An 18,188-nucleotide genomic window follows, 5' to 3' on the forward strand; every position below is an offset into this window, starting at 1 on the left:
ACACCGCTATTGCGGAGCTGTCACTTTCTGCCACCAGTTGGGCTCTGCCCACAAAAAAGGTCATCTCTGTTTGCAAACACGCAAAAGGTCTATATGTATCTTTAAAGGGATAGTTGAGCCAAAAATGATATTAAACCCACGATTTGCTGTCCGAGATGCTTATGTCCATCGTTTTTCAGACAAACACAGTTTCAGTTATTTTAGAAAATGTTTTAGATCTTTCAAGTTAATCAAATGTAAAGTTACTGGGGCCACGTCCATCAAGTCCAAAAAATGTGCATCCATCCTCTACAAAATAAATCCAAACGGCTCCACGATAATAAACAAAGGTCTTTTGAGGGTAATCGCGCCGTTTTGTTGTAGAAATATCCACATTTAAAACTTTATAAACGAAAATAACTAGCTTCTAGTAGCGCCGCCATCTTAGACTCCTCTGTATTCAGGAGAGAGTATCAGCGTAAATTACGCACTTTTTTTAGTGACGTATGACAAATGCGGAGGGGGGAGGCACAGAGCAGCAGCAGAGAAACCTCCGTAAACTGCGTACGCTTTCATCTTGAATGCGGATGCGACTAAGATGGCAGCGTTATCGGAAGCTAGTTTTTTTTTTTTCGTTTATGAAGTTTTAAATGTGGATATTTCTACAACAACACCATCCGGATTACCCTAAGAACGCCTTTGTTTATCATCCTGGAGCCGTTTGGATTTATTTTGTGAAGGATGGATGCACATTTTTTGGACTTGAAGGACGTGGATTTTGTAACTTTACATTTGATTAACTGAAAAATCTAAAACATTTTCTAAAATAACTGAAAATGTGTTCTGAAAAACGATGGACATATGCATGTCAGACTGCTTGAGGGTGAGTACATCGTGGGTTTAATATAATTTTTGGCCAAAATACTAATATGTATCTTTAAAGTACTAATATATGTATGTACTTTTTTGTATTATTATGCACCCTTTTATGTAGTAATATGCACTCTTAGGTACTAATTTGTACTTCCAATGTACTAATATACTCTTTGGGGGGGTTTCCCTAACAGGGATTAGCTTAAGCCAGGACTAGACCTTAGTTTAATTAGGAAATATAACTAGTTGTAACAAACAAGCCTTACTAAAACATTAGTTATACATTACATGAGGCATAACAAAGGGCACTCGTGTATTTTAAGATATGTCAGTGCAAGGTGTTTGCAGTTTGGACAGCTCTTACATTTATTTTAGTCTAAGACTAGTCTAATCGCAAACCACCCCTATATGTGCAAAAGTGTACTTTTTGAAAGAGTACCATCCCAGTGACAGCTGGGGACCATTTATCTGACAGTGTAACCAATAGACGAATAGATACTCAGGTAGTGTTGTAGTTCTAGAGACCGGTCTCAAGACCACTTTTTAAAGGTCTTGGTCTCGTCTTGGAATCAACCGCATTTTTACTCGGTCTCGGACAAAGAGGACTCGGAATTTTATTTCAGGACCGGTCAAGACCACAACTGATGGCACACTGCAAAAAATGATTTTCAAGAAAAAAAATCTTAGTATTTTTGTCTTGTTTTCAGTAAAAATATCTAAAAATTCTTAAATTAAGATGCTTTTTTTTGATGAACAAAACGACCCAAGAAAATTGCAGGTGTTTTTAGTAATAAAATTAATAAACTGTCATTGGGAGAAACTTAAACAATGCTTAAACAATGCCAACATCATATGCCAAACCTGAATAAACTGCATAAAATTAATGATAAAAAATTTATTTGTGATATGCACTGCAGAAAATGATTTTCAAGAAAAAATGTACATAATATTTTTTGTCTTGTTTTCAGTAAAAATATCAAAAAATTCTTAAATTAAGATGTTTTTTTCTTGATGAGCAAAACTACCCAAGAAAATAAATCTAAACAAGCAAAAAAATCTGAATTTTTCTTAAATATAGTGTTTAAGAAAAAGGTTCAAGATTTTTTTTACCCCATTGGCAAATTTTTTGCTTGTTTTATGCACAAAATCACTTAAATTTGATATTTTTTTATGCTCTAAAAACTAGACTTATTTTCTTGGGTAGTTTTGCTCATCAAGAAAAAACATCTTAATTTAAGAATTTTTTGATATTTTTACTGAAAACAAGACAAAAATACTAAGAACATTTTTTCTTGAAAATCATTTTCTGCAGTGCATATCACAAATTAATTTTTTATCATTAGTTTTTTATATAGTTTATTCAGGTTTGGCATATGATGTTGGCATTGTTTAAGTTTCTCCCAATGACAGTTTATTAATTTTATTACTAAAAACACCTGCAATAGTGTTAAGTGGAGGCAAGCCATGGAAAGACAGTTCAGAATAAATATATTAGCTCTTTAGTGTTTGTTGACTTTTATTTGCTTATAGACAAAGATAAATTCCCACATATCTGCAATGCCTTTGATTATTTGATCAACTTCTCTGATAGCATTCACACACGCACGCACACACACAGACAAGAAGTGCCTAATCATATGCATATTCCACATTTTATCAAAAGTGTTTTAATGCAGGGACTTGCAATGGTCTTGGTCTTGACTTGGTCTCGGACTGTCTTAGTCTTGGTCTTGACTCGGTCTTGACCCTTTAAAGTCTTGGTCTTGTCTCGGTCTCGACCTGTCTTGGTCTTGGTCATGACTTGGTCTCGGTTTAGGTGGTCTTGACTACAACACTATACTCAGGTATGAAGTAAGAAATCATGAACCACTAAACACAACAGCATGTTACGACTACAAAGAGTGATTAAAAAAAATCTTTATTTGATAATAAGCTGTGTTTTTGGCTACTGAAATCAGCTGATAAACCATTTTCAGAAGTGATCTGAGCAGACGATTTCAATGCAAATTTGCTTTATACGATCAGTGAACCTGCTGTGGTCGGTTTGTGTACTAAGACTGATTAACCCAAATGCTTTCTCCTTCCTTATCTCCACCTGACTACATTCATTCCACTTATTTAGAGAAGAACAGTTTAAGTGAAAACCTCATGATGAGGAGAGGAAAGAGCAGACAAGGTCAAGGTCAGAGAGGTCAGAGGTCACTGGGATGGACCTTCACGAACCTGTCTGAGTTGGGATGTGCATCATCTCCAGATAGCCATTAGTCGAGTGACCAGCACTGACCACTGAATTTTGCTGATCCTCCCACGTCACCTCTTAACACACAAGTCATCATCACAGAGACACAGATAGTTTTAACACATGTATATCAGAGGAACTGCAGAGGCACTTTACATTGACTTCAAACCATATCTGCACTTCAATTCAGTCACACTGACATCAAATCAAGTGCTATCTATATAATGCACAGGCATGGTTTTCAAGCAGAACATTTCAAAAAATGTTTCTATGTCTTTTATGTTTTAAGTAACACATGAGACTTAAGTGTACATCTATTGAGGTTTTGACAAATCCTAGAGATTTCAGCACTGTAGAAGTGAACAGCTCCTCTCATCAAGTGCTTGTGCGCCATCTGCTGGTAAGAAACTGCAACTGTCCTGCTAATATTCATACTAAGACCTGCATGTATTCTGGAAAATTGGAATATTATGGAATACTGAGATATTCAATTGCATCTCTAAAACTTAGACTAAAATAAAAACAGTGACAATATCTTTTTATTCATCTGTCTAGTCGTAGTTTCAGCTCATAAGAACAGTGCAGGATTTTTATCAACAGAAACTGAGTATCAATCCAGATCACCTTCATTCTACACAATCTCTCTCAAATATTCACAGCAAATTACATGCTTAGAAAAGCCTAGAAACAGAAACGCTAAGAGAAAGACTCATCCAAGCAGAACACAAAGAACACAGACTAGTGTCAGTCCTTTATTGACCGAGATGGTTTTAAGAAAGGTTAAACTAAAACTAAACAAAGATCTTTAAGGGGCGGTTTCCCAGACAGGGATTATTTTATTATTTTAGACTAGTCCTAGACTAAATGTAAAAATAAAAAATAAATGTAAGAGCTGTCCAAACCGAAAACAACTTGCACTGACATATTTTAAAATACAGTGCCCTTTGTTTTGCCTCAAAATGCACACAAGTAATGTTTTTAGTAAGGCATGTTTGTTAAAACTTGTTATATTTCCTAAATAAACTAAGGCCTGTCTTAAGATAATCCCTGTCCGGGAAACCACCCTAAAGAGTTTAAAAATGTAAATAGGGTTGGGTGATACGTCTAATAACAAGATATTATCAATATAATTTTATATATTATCTATATATCATATTGGTATTTGATTTTGCGGCTAATAATACGCTGAAATAAATAAGAGACCATTTCAGTCCTTTTCAGTTTTCTAAATTTATTATTTATAGGTCGGTGTTTAAGTAATTTTTGTTTCATTCTGTAAACTACCAACAACATTTCTGTCCAATTTTTATTTGCATTTAAAAAAGGGGAAAACCTAGTCAAAATAATAAAAAAAGATGCTGCAAAGAAAACAAGTTCAAATTAATTTCTCAACAACAAAACACAACATGATCTCACAGAAAGTCGTGTTATAGTCACACAAAATTTGATTAATTCATTTACAAAATTCATGGCACAAAATTCAGCTTTTTTCGTGCCTTGAGCATGAATGTCTTTTTTGTGACACACGAATTTCTATCAATAGTCTCTCGTGTCCGTGGCACGACTTTTTTTCATGTCATTTTATGAATTGTTTTCTCATTTTTTCCCCTATTTTTAAATTATTGTCACTTGGGGTTTGGGTTATGTACTTTTATGTATTTGTTTCTACATGTTTTTCTTCTGCTTTTAAAACTATTCTCGCCTGGAGTTGGGCTTTGGGTAAGGATGTCTAAAAATGCAACAGAAAGTGATTCTAACCCCAACCCCAATGGTAAGTAAATACGGTAGGAAAAAACAATGAGAAAACAATACATAAAATGAAACGAAAGAAGAAATTTGTGCAACGGACACGAGAAACTGTTTATAGAAATTTGTGAGAGTGTCACGAAAAAGACATTCGTGCTCAAGGCACGAAAAAAGCTGAATTTCGTGCCATGGACACGAATAAATTAATCAAATTATGCGTGACTATAACATGACTTTCCATGAGATCAGTCTGACAAAATACTTATGTATTTTAGGAAAAGTTTTTTTTGGGGGGGGAATGATTTTTAGTCACTTCTTTCACATTCTTCTGCATTTGCTGTTGGGTGACTTTATGTCACTTCCAAGGTTTGCTTTTGTTGACTGAAATGGTCACAATACATCTAGAAATGATGATTAAAGTTAAAACTGGAGTCTCTTCATTTTTTTTAATACTATCAACTATTCAATACTGTATATCACCCAGCACTACTGAAAAGGTGATACATTTTTGTCAGGAAGAGCAGTCGAGGCTACACTGCAAACACACATCCAGAGACACTTGCCTTTCCTCCCGTTGACCATCTGCCCATTAGGCCTCACCTCACAATCTTTAACACAACAGCAAAAACAATGGAATAAACAAAGCTACTGGTTTTGGATGCCCTATCAAAGTGAATGAGTTATATTTAAACAGCTTATGTTGAGTAAATAGCATTTGGACAGAAAAGATGTATGCTGGGAAGGTGACAGACTCACAAACTCCCAACTGAACAGATTATGTGACAAACACACCGGATGTGTCAGATGGCTTTAAGGAAATGCGACCAGCTGGAAACTTCAGACCGTGTGTGAAAATCTCAGTCCTATGTACAACCAATTTGTATAACCAGTGCTAAACTGTGTAAAGAGTCAGAGATTTCAACCCATAGTATTATCAAATTCCCTAAAACCTGAGAAACTTATTTATGCATCCTGAGCTCCTCCACTGGATAATGCAAACATCTACAATCATCCAAAAATCAGAACAACCAAACACATTTTGACATTGGGACAAGAGACACACATTCTCAGAAATAAAGCTACAAAGCTGTCACTAGGGTGGTAAGTTACTCTTTCAGAACTATACCTTTGTACTTAAAGGATTAATTCATTTTCATCCAAAATGTTGATGTCTTTCTTTGTTCAGTCCAGAAGAAATTATGTTTTTTGAGGAAAACATTCCAGGATTTTTCTCATTTTAATGGACTTTAATGGACCCCAACACGAAGACATAAGCGTCTTATCTAGTGAAACGATTGTCATTTTTTGCAAGAAAAATAAAAAATATGCACTTTTAAACCACAACTTCTCGTCTTCCTCCGGTCGTGTGACGCGCCAGCGCAATGACCGCAAATTAATACGTCATCACAACAAGAGGTCCTGGATGACGTATGCGAAACTACGCCCCAGTGTTTACAAGTGGAAAAAGAGGACCGTGCCAACGTTGTTGTATGTCAAATGATACTAATTAATGTCTTTGTGTTAGTTTATTGTTTAAAATGGTCTGCAAATATGCAACACGTGACCTTTTGACGTTATTACGCAATTATGTGCATATATAAAAGTGAATTTTTTTTTCTTGCCAAAAATGACAATTGTTTCACTAGATAAGACCCTTATGCCACATTTGGGATAATTTAGAGTCCTTTGAAACGGCAGTCTTAAACTGCATTAGAACTGTTGATTGTTGGGGTCCATTAAAGTCCATTAAAATGAGAAAAATCCTGGAATGTTTTCCTCAGGAAACATAATTTCTTCTCGACTGAACAAAGAGGGACATCGGCATTTTGGATGACATGGTGGTGGGTACATTATCTGGATTTTTTTTTTTTTTGAGAAAATGGACTAATCCTTTAACTCTTTCCCCGCCATTGACAAGTTATTTAGTGAATTAAGAGAAAACATTTGCATAATAAAGTGTTCCTGATGAGTTTTTATGGTTATCTGTAATACCACTAGATTTACCAAATATCCACTAGATTACCTAAAATTATCTATTATGTAAAAAAAACTGAAGCAAAAAATATTTATTAATTTTACAAAACGTGTATGTTTTGATAATCGTTCTAATCTCTAACACAATTCCTTCACAAAGATGCAATTATTTCAGCTTTTTGCTAAAAAAAAACATTTTTTTAAGACAAATACCCATATTTAAGAGTTTATAAGCAGAGAAAAAAATAAAGATAGGATGAAACGTTTTTTCCTGTTTTGTTTGTTTGTTTATTGTTTGTTTGAAAGCAGAGGGTCTGTTCGTTCATTTGTTCATTTGTTCATTTATTTCATTATATTTGTATGTTTATATATTTTCAGGAGAAAATTTTCCTGGAAGGCATTTTGTGAAACTTTTGTGAAAATCACAAAAAATGCTGGCAGGCAACTTTTCAATAAAAATGCTGGCGGGGAATGAGTTAAAGGGTGCATATTAGTACCTCAAAGATACATACCGGCAAGTCAAAGGTACATATTTGTAACTAAATGGTATATATTATGACCTTTATAAAGGGTACTGTACCAGTGACACCTTTCAGTGTACTGTAAATACTCATGACCCTAAAAACTAGTTTTAAGGTCATTAACAAAAATACATTTAGAAAACGGTTGATCACAACATTGTGTCAGGTCTACAAGAAATAGACAAAACAAAACTATAGCTACTACACCACATGAGTCACATACACATACAAACATGAAGAGTTTGCAATGGACCTGGCATCAAAAGCTTTTAAAGCCTCTTACATGTCACATGTACCTGTACATTAAAGCCTGGAATATAGTTTTTTTACATGTACGCCAGCGTACGCGCACAGACAAACACACAGCCTGGCAATGCATTTATAGCTTCTCCGTTGCATTGTAAACTCTTTAAAACACCTTATTTATGGTATAACTTAATCCTAAAGGAAACTTTAGCTCAAGACCATTGCAGAAAGGTTTAATTCAATCAGAACGTTGTATTTGTCCGATAGATTAAACCCCCAGAGTTATGCTACACACCTGGACACGGCTCAGGTTCTTCATCACAGTCTTCTGAGAGAGGAATGAGAGAGGGAACCGAATTGAAATGCTAAACATCAGAGCGCACATGCATGACTAAACCACACATGCCAGTAATCTGATCATGTGTGTGTGTGTGTGGCATTCACAAATATAACAGCAAGAAGTGACAACAGCACTAACATCATATTCAGCCTATGGGGTAATGGTACGGTGCAATGTTGTGATAATAAGAAGGAATCCCTACAATATGAAAACTGCAAAGGAGATCCATCTACCCAAGAGAAAAACGAAAGTCCTGGCTTATCATAGCCACCCTTTTGTATGTGATGAGCTAAAAACAAGACATTTTTAAGTGATTGTTTTTTTGAAACAGCGAGTACAAGAAATTCGGTGAGATGAAAACAGATGCCGGTATGATCTCATTTCTGCACCACACTTCCTACCCAAAAATAGCCAATTCAATTCATTTTTGGAATCTACTTTAACCAGGATTTGTAATAATTTGCATCTTTTGCCACAGTTAAAAACATCTGAAACACTCAGCATGAGCAAGAGCATACAAAGACATCAGATAGAGCAAAAAAGGAAGCCGTACGTACTTCTTTCTAGCGTTCCTTTGGGAGGCAGTTGTGGTAGCTGTCGTCCTCTCCTGTTGTTAAGAGGTGTGCCGGTGGGACTGGTCTGAGCCGATCCACCACGAGGATGAGCCCTGAAAGAACAAAAACCATCATCATTATTATTATTGTATGTACCTTATTTCCATAATGCAAAGCATTACCCAGAATGCTCAGCTGGCAACTACTAAGAAACTGCTAATAAAACAAAACCAGTAACGTATGGGGACATTAAAAATGATCATGCAAAAAAGGCATAAAAGTTCAATAAATAAACAAAAAACAGATCTGAATGGTTCTCAAATAACTATAATTAAATTATTTCTATACAATTCTAAAAATTAGGGAAATACAGGGTTAAAAAACATGCTGAAAACATGATTAGGATTGTGTACACCAAAGGATTTAAACATGGCTGAAAATGTCAACTTTGGGCGCTTGCTATGATACTCCGTGCTGTTTATCTGTCGTTGTACAATGCACCATTGGTTGTTGTGGTATTTGTTTCACCCCTCCTCCACTGTGATTGGACGGTCAATAAAAAGTGACAAAAGTGCGGACAAAACCTGCCAGCTGCTGCCGTTTTTTAAAAGCGCAGTGCTTTCATTAAAAACAATTAAAAATGTATGCCAGCCGCTGGCATAAATGCCTTGGTGTACACGCCCCCTTACTCTATCAATTTATCATATACATGATATTTAATAAATACATGTTTGTGTAATCATGCAAAGCTGTTGAATGTTGTTGATAATTCAAATAATAAATAAACATCATGTGGTCTTACATTAGAAAGTCATAAATAAAAATAATCATGAATAAGCAAAATAAAAAAAAACATTAATAAAATGAATGAAATAAAAAATTATTAAATATACTGAATAAAAATCCAATTTATGAAAAATATATGTGACAACACATTTTGGGTTTAAAGGGACACTCCACTTTTTTTGAAAATATGCTCATTTTCCAGCTCCTCTTGAGTTAAACATTTTATTTTTACTGTTTTGAAATCTATTCAGCCGATCTCTGGGTCTGGCGCTAGCACTTTCAGCATAGCTCAGCACAATCCATTGAATCTGATTAGTCCATTAGCATCGCGCTAAAGATAACCAAAAATAAACAAATAAATCAAGGACTTTGCTGCTGTAACATTGTGAAATTACGCAGTGCCCCGAAAGTAGTCCCCTTGGTTAGTTTTAATAGCAGGGGACTATTTTTGGGCACTACATAATATCATTGCGCCTCTTGCAGCCATGTTGTGGCAGCAAAGTCCTTGATTATTACGACAGAATGAGGGTAATAGTCCTAGCCATATCTGCCTAGAAAATCGCAACTTTTAATTTTACGTCGGTCTTGGTACACGGTGTAACTGCAGAAGAGTCAAGTTTTGGATAGAAAAAATATCCAAACTATTTGGGTTTTTTTTAGGTGTGATGCTAATGGTCTAATCAGATTCAATGGATTATGCTAAGCTATGATAAAAGTGCTAGCGCCAGACCCTGAGATCGGCTGAATGGATTCCAAAACGGTAAAAATCAAATGTTTAACTCTAGGGGAGCTTAAAAATGAGCATAGTTTCAAAAAGAGTGGAGTGTCCCTTTAACAAGGACAACAGATGTATATTAGCCTTGCGGCTATAATCTGGTCCAATTATATATTGTGCATTGTCCCTGTCAAATAAACGTAAAAAAAGCAATTACTGTAAAAACTACATTCACAAAATGCATTTGGCACGGGATATGAAGAGCAGTGTGTATCTCTCCACGATTACCAAACAAACAAAACATATTAAAATTCATAACAAAATAAACAATGAATAAAATGTCTAAAAAGCAAAAAAAAGATTAATAAATGACGATTTCACACCATTAAATTTAGCAAAAGCATAACTGGTGTGTTGTATTAAAAAATAAACAACTTAAAAGAAATTAACAGTTTGTATCCAGTAAGGAAAAGTGTTGTAAAGTTGCTATAATAAAGTAAGCTATGAATGTGAATAGCACAGCTGTGAATTTGGTGAGAAATGTTTTTGATTGACTATTATGGCATCGTATGAAATACTGAAGAACTAAATCTTCTATTTGCTGTCTCTGAGAAACTACTGAGATATTAAATTTAGATTTTTCTTTCTTATGGGATAAGATGGATATAACAGCACCACTGCAGAGGGGAAAACAAAAATGAAAAAAACTGAGCAGGTGGGTTGGATGAAGGGGTGATCTTTATAACATGAAAATGGAGGTTGTTTTGGTCAGGGTTGTTTTGCGGGGTGATCTGATGCTTTGATCTGGGTCACCTCGATAAGGCAGGGGAAGATGGTGCGGAGTGTCCTGACGGCAGGGAGGGCATTGATGACCTCAAGTGAGGGCTGTCGGGCGGCCGCTCCGTGGAGCGAGAGCGACTGTACATGGGTCTCTCCATTGCGGACCGCTGGTCTGCAGAGCGGGACCTGTGGTGATAGTCGTGCGCTCCGTAATTCCTGGAGAAATGTGATGAGGGGGAAACAGGTTGATGTTTAGTGAGGGTGAAGTTGTTGGGCTGATGGCATTCTGGGACGCACTGAGAGACGTTGAGAGAAGTTCCTTCTTGGCACTTGGGAAATTTCATGAAAACTATGAAAACCATCATTGTAGTCCAACACTGTGTTATGGATTTCTATTTTGTATCTGCTGTCCATGTACCAAATCTGTTGTTACAAACCTGTATAACAAAATTTGTTCTTATGAACACGAACGCAGATATTTTGAGGATTGTTTGTAACCAAACTGATCAGAGGCCCCATTGACTTCCATTGTATTCTTTTTCCCACTATGGAACTCAATGGGGCCTCTGATCGGTTTGGTTACAAATATTCCTCAAAATATCTTCCTTGGTATTCATTAGAACAAAGACATTTTTACAGGTTTGTAACAACAGGAAAGTGGGAAAATGATGACAGAGTTTTCATTTTTGGGTGACGTATCCCTTTAATATTAGATCTATGAAATATGCTCTTATATTTTACAGCACTGAAAATCACAAAACTATCAAAATAAAAATCTTGTGTTTGAAACTGTGGAAATAATCTCCAGAAATAAAGATCCCGTTCATTTTCCCCATTAATAAACTGATTTTAATCATAATAAAACAAACATTTTATGCTAATACCATCATGATCTCAGAGGTTAAGCGATGGTATTGACTTCTAAAGAAAGGTCAAGTCAATGAATTTGATTCCTTTTTAAAGCTAAAACAGACAAGTCTCTGTTAACATTAAAGGAAAAACAATTGTGGAGAAAATGCACGATAAAAAGTATTTCTGGAACCAAGGCCACTTAAAAACGAGCTATTCTGCTCTATAATTCATAAAAAATACGAAATAAAGTGTAATAAATTATTAAATCCAGTGAGGCATTTGACACAGTATAACACAATGCACAGAAGACAACAAAAAGGCACATATATTGTAAAATGTGTGTGTAATGGATGACCAGCTGCCCAGCAAACAATACTCTGTATATTTATAAAACTGATGTATTATTAACAAATATTGTTGCTTATAAACCACTGCTGCCAATCTGTTAAAATAAAAGAAACTAAATAATGCATTTAAAAATAGTTTATGTAAAAAACAAACAAAAAAAATCAATTTTAATGTGAATAATAATTTGGACTGCTTTACATATGTAAATCTACATGCTTTATCTGTGCAAAGATTTGATCAATTTATCAAATCAATAATAAAAACATTACTGTTTAACATAAGATTTCTGCTGGACAACTTATCACACAAAACACAAATGCTAACAATTACCCACGTTTACATCACTGTAAAGCCAACTATAATACCATTACTATGCTTAAAGAAGTGAAGTACTGTATTTACAGATTCTCAAACATAATTTCTCATTATAAACACAAAACTTTTGTTATTTATTTGTAAAAAATGAAAGTTTGGATTATTTACGATGAAATTATGAGGAGAAAATGATCATGATGCTTTCAAATGTATACAGTAGCTCACCGTTCTCAAAGACAAAAGCTTGGTGTCGTGTATATATTTTTCTTGAGAAATATATACATCTACTAGGATGTGCACAGTACAGATGAATGGGTGAATACATTTTTTTTTCTTCAAATAACTAAGCTTATTCATAAAACATCAAAAGGTGTTTTTTAGTGTTTAACGGTCATTCAACCTTGTGCTAACATTAATGTGGCACCGGTGACTTTTAAAGTTTTTTTAACCCTTTGCATTCCTGAAAAAGGCTAAAAATGCCTGAAATGACACAAATTGTACCTGCTGTGTTTATTGTATCTTTAAATGGTTTACATCATTCAAATCACAAGAATTTCGGCATTCCAAAGATATGTGACATGTTTAGCTTTTTGTTTTTGAGTTGTTGTATTTGATCAAGTTTTCTGTCAAATAATGCATTGTACACTGGAATTTTAAGGGTTAAAGTTTTAAAGTGCAACAAGCCATTTTTTTCCGAACTTTACAAGTTTCACTTCTAAAGAAATAAAGTACTTTTGACAAATATGTTTAAAAACAAATTGCACTTAATTTTTTAAGTATAATCAACTTTTACAAGTCATTACTTTTATTTTTTATCTTGACTAATGATGAGTTGCTGTAATTTATAAAATGAAGTTAAAATAAGGTAAGCTTATTTAACTGTATTTTATAATAAATTATATATTTTAAGTGTGAAAAACATTTTACATTGTGTACACTCTCATGTGAGTTTAGAAAAGATCTACAGTATTTTCTAGAAAAGGTGTTTTATTCTTCAACAGGCATCACATGACTAACCAAATACTAAATTCAGTACTGTATCTCGCCATTACGCTATTTTGCTCTGTCCCAAAACCCAAACCTAGTGAGATGCCAACACGGGGAGCTTTTTTTATCATACATGCTCCCTATACGAAGGCTTTGCCTATGAAAAAGGTACAAGACGGTACAAAAATTTCATTGGGGTGGTACATTTACAAAAAAAGTACACTTCTGTACCTCAAAGGTACAAATTGGAACTTAGAGGTACCAAAATGGTTCATATTAGGACCTTATTAAAAGGTACCGTCCCAGTGACAACTTTTATACAGGATTCCCACACCTAAGTTAACTCTTTCGCCGCCATTGACGAGTCATCTCGTCAATCAAGAGAAAACGCTTCCCTGCCAATGACGAGTATTACGGCTTTCCGCAACTTTTTAAACCCGGTAGTATTGCCCTGTGGCAAGCTGCTGCATGTCCGTGTCTGTTTTAAAGATCGCTCTGAATGGGATCTCTATGAAAAGTCCGTCATAAAAATTTAATTATCTCTGCTTTTTGCTCAAAATGTGGTGTTTTTGCAGAAACCTACCCATATTCAAAAGCTGATTACAAAAGAACTACTGAAGGTAGGATGAAACAGATTTTTTTGTTTTTTTTATTTGGTATATTGTATGTTTATATATTTAAAGAAGAACATTTTCTGGAAGGCATTAAACTTTTGTGAAAATATTGAAAATGCTGGCGCTGGCTGGCAACTTTTTTAAAAATTGCTGGCGGCGAAAGAGTTAACTTCAAATTCAAGGACTTTTCATGGACTTTCCAGGTCCAATACCCTCAAATTCAAGGACTAAATGTGGAGACACATTTCAAGTGAGAGCAAGGTTACATCGTGTTACTTTTTAAGATACATTGTTACAGTTTCCTTTTGAGGGAACTTACGCTGCGTCACTTTGGGGACGCCTCCAGGGGTAAGTGTGTTTAAAGGTAAATATCAAATTCAACCAATGGTGAGGCTTAACGACAAAGACAGGGTGAAGCGGGAGCCAGGAAGAATATCGCTATCTGAAATATTGGCATTACAGGGACACAGGTAGTGTGGCAAGGGAGACGCAGCGTCTCGTTCCTTACGTACATACGTAACCCAAGACGTTTTCATTTGTTTTCATTTGTCAAACACAACTCATCAAGAGATTTAATAATCAAAAATTACTTTTGTGCATTTTTAAGAAATTTCACATGCTAATGTAAACCAGTCGCCATCATTATGTTAGCACGAGGTTCAGCCGATTCAGGTTTCTCAATGCCAAGGGAGCCTCGGTGATGTTCGCAGAAACCCTGATGTATTAGTGATGGTTTTTAGTAGTGGTTTTTATGGTTTTTAGTAAGAATGGTTCTACCTGAGCTCCTCCAGCTGACTGTCATGAGGCTGACTGTGTCGAGTTCGAGGTAAGGTGAGAAAATGACTGCAGGCAGATGGAGAGAATACACATGGATTTTCCATGTGGAAGAGAGAGATGGAGAGATTTGAGAAAAGAGAGCGGATCGTGTTTTCATTGGAGCTGATGGTATGAACCTAAACCCTTCATGTGGAAGAAATGTGATTACCGACACGTTTAACTGCATCATAAGGGCGGATCATTTTATGATAAATAAAAATGATTATTGCCATTGATATGTTAGATTCAAAATGCATGAACTGATTCAGATGCAGAAAAGTGGAGTGAAAGAGAGCAGTCTGACCTCTGAGAAGGGGGCACACTGGGTGACCGTGACCGCGCCCGGTTGATGTCTGCTGACCGAGAGCAATGATTGGACGATAAGACCTGTTCGGGCACAGAGAGGGTGGAGCTCTGGAGATCCCTGCCGTTTCTATAGTCTGTAAAAGAAGACAGATACAGAATTAACCATGAAAATGTATATCTTTATGTATATAGGAGTACAGCTACTGTATCTAATATAAAGTATGTGATATTTTGTTTTGTTTTGTTTTTGTCCCATCTAAATGTGACCTCAGACCACATGAGTACACATCCTACATCATACTACAATAAATACTAAACACACAGGCCGGAAAACAACTACATCGGTAGAGAGCGCAAGAAGGAAAAGCAGCAATCTATAATTCTCTAAATGTTAATCATCTGCTCCCAGTTGGAGAACACTGTATCAGCACTTTACAACTGAGACCATGCCAAAATCAATGAGAAAGAGAGAGAGAAATAGAGAGAAATGAAGGGTTGCGCCAACTTGTTCAGGCTTCTCTTCCTGTATGTATCATAGATAAGCAATTTGAAAACTGAAATATGTGAATTGTGTGCTGTATACAACAAGTGCACACTTCATGAAATCCATATCTCACAATGCAAAGTGACTTTCTTTTTCCAAGTCATGATTTTTAAAAGGGACATATCATGAAAATCTGACCTTTTTCATGTTTAAGTGCTATAATTGGGTCCCCAGTAGTTTAATCAAGCTAGAAAATGTGAAAAAGATCAACCCAGTAACTTAGTTTTGGTAAACCATTCTCTGCAAGCATGGGAGAAATAGGTCATTGAAATTTGGCTCCCCTTGTGATGTCAAAAGGGGATAATACCGCCCCCTTAATCTGCACTATCCAACCACAGCCCTGCTATTTAGTGCTATTTTGAGCTAGAATTTCACATATGTACTCTAGGGACACGAAATATACAAAAATATATAATTATTAAAAATATATTTTAAAAAGTCTTGTGAAATGTCCTCTTTAACTCTTTCGCCGCCAGCATTTTTCATGATTTTCACAAAAGTTTAATGCCTTCCAGAAAATGCTCCTTTTTAAATATATAAACATACAATATATGAATTAAAAGAGCAGACCCTATGCTTTCAAACAAATAATCTGTTTCATCCTACCTTCATGTGTTCTGTTTTTATCACCTCTCAAATATGTGTAGGTTTCATCAAAAACACCAAATTTTGAGCAAAATGCTGAGATGATTCCATTTATGTGAAGGACTTTTGATAGAAATCAAATTCATAGCGATCTTTAAAACATACACGGACATGTAGCTGCTTGTCCTAGGGAGATACTTCCGGGTTTTATAAGTGGCGGAATAGCACCACCTGGTTGATAATAGGGGTATTGCAGATTGACGAGACAACTCGTCAATGGCGGGGAAAGAGTTAAAGGCAGGATAGGCAGGAATTATCTAAAAAAACTTTTTTACAAATTTGTTTAAACTGTCTTTATATACCAATACATAATTAAAATGTAAGTACTCTGAAAAAGAGAGTATAAAAATCGAGTGTCTGTAGACCTCTCACAGCTCATTTTTCCATTCACTCCACCCCCTCCCTTCTGGGTTTCTTCTAAAGCCACGCCCCCAAAACACATGAACGCTCTACGCTGACCGGCTTTTGTGGGAGAAGCATTTACCTCAGACGAGCGGAGAGGAAGGAGCGCAGTGCACGTAGTAACATCACATGTAATAATACACCTAACTTTATCTATGAATATAAACAAATAGGATGGTTTTTAGTACTCACTATTAAGCTAGCATATCGATACTGGTAAAGTTTAAAATATATTTTGTTTGATTCGGTAACAAGCGAGCTAGTTATATTTATAAGACAAAGTTAAAAACAGATTGCATTGATACAAGTTTTTTTGTTACCATCAGTTACACTGTGATGAAGGTGAATTTCGTGGAAGATTTATAACATAAACAGTGTTTTGCATGGAAGAGTTTCCGTGATGAAATCATGGTTGACTCTGATAAGGATTACACACCGGAGACAATACCGCTACCGCATCATCGACTCGAGGAAAAGCCACGCGATATTTACTCTCGTTTGATTTCTTCGTTTATTCCTTTTTTTCCCTCGTTTGCCTTCGCTGACTGCATATGCAGATACTGTGAGTTCTGAATGCACTTTCTCTGCCGTACTTTTGCTCTTCCTAGAGTGCCTCGTGCACGTTCAAATCAATCGTGTGTGCGCATGTGTGGGCAGATCCCATAGCAACAGGGGTGGTGTCATGGTCGCGATAGTCGCGCAAGCCAATCATTTGTTTCGTCCCGAATGGAAATAATGAGCTGTGTTTTAAACAGCCGTGAGAGGTCTACAGACATTCGAGTTTCATACTCTCTTTTTCAGAGTACTTACATTTTACTTATGTATTGGTATATAAAGACAGTTTAAACAAATTTGTAAAAAAGTTTTTTAGATAATTCCTGCCTATCCTGCCTTTAAGTCCGTGTATGTTTTGGTCATCGTTCTGAATCTGATCTCTAACAAAATTCCTTTACAAAAATGCAATTATTTCAGCTTTTTGCTCAAAATTTGGTATTTTTGAAGACAAATGAAGACAGGATGAGACTTTTTTTATTTGTATGTTTATATATTTATAGAAGAAAATTTTCCTGGAAGGCATTTTGTGAAAATCACAAAAAATGCTGGCGGGCAACTTAAAAAAAGAAAGGTTGGCGGGGTATGGGTTAAGCCAATTGTAGGTACTTCCTTTTTTGCTTATTTGGCTTCATTTTGGATACCGCCCTCTGAATATCTGTGAAATTTTGGTTTGCAATATCTTTATATTGAAGGAATTTAGCAGTAAATCTCTTAATCTCCTCCTAATGTCTTACCTGATAAAACACCAACACCATCTTCACAGTCATAGTCTGAAAACTCGCTGTCACTGATCCTCTGGGACCCTACAGGAGAGAAAGAGAGAAGTTTTAATATGAGTCTAGTTAAGCTGTTGTTTCAGTATTAAATTAAATATAATCTTGCATTTTTTTGTCCAACAGAAATATCCCCAAAAGGCAGCATGATGCTCGTGCCCACCTTTGGGAACCGTTTTCGTGTTTTCTGCACACTACGTAGACAGCTCACTAGCCGCTATATGAAACAATGACTGACACCCACGGCTCTATCTTTGATGCTTCTATCAAGCGGTAAA

The 18,188-nt window shown here is 35.7% G+C and overlaps 1 protein-coding gene across 32 annotated transcripts in view; it reads right to left on the reverse strand.

Annotated features, from left to right (window-relative positions):
• rims2a (regulating synaptic membrane exocytosis 2a) overlaps window positions 1-18,188 on the reverse strand; it is a 200,943-nt gene that overhangs the window by 67,555 nt on the left and 115,200 nt on the right. For 22 of the 32 annotated variants that reach the window (XM_073872457.1, XM_073872440.1, XM_073872436.1 and 19 more), the window contains 6 exons: window positions 17,872-17,940; window positions 14,990-15,125; window positions 14,647-14,712; window positions 10,787-10,969; window positions 8,476-8,585; window positions 7,874-7,906 (listed from right to left, as the gene is read on the reverse strand). In XM_073872457.1, coding sequence (XP_073728558.1) covers window positions 7,874-7,906; window positions 8,476-8,585; window positions 10,787-10,969; window positions 14,647-14,712; window positions 14,990-15,125; window positions 17,872-17,940 — 597 coding nt within the window. The remainder of the gene's footprint in view (window positions 1-7,873; window positions 7,907-8,475; window positions 8,586-10,786; window positions 10,970-14,646; window positions 14,713-14,989; window positions 15,126-17,871; window positions 17,941-18,188) is intronic. The other 10 variants (XM_073872441.1, XM_073872437.1, XM_073872442.1 and 7 more) reach the window with 4 other exon arrangements.

The sequence above is a fragment of the Misgurnus anguillicaudatus genome, chromosome 10 (assembly GCF_027580225.2).
Source record: "Misgurnus anguillicaudatus chromosome 10, ASM2758022v2, whole genome shotgun sequence".
NCBI classification, from domain to species: domain Eukaryota; kingdom Metazoa; phylum Chordata; class Actinopteri; order Cypriniformes; family Cobitidae; genus Misgurnus; species Misgurnus anguillicaudatus.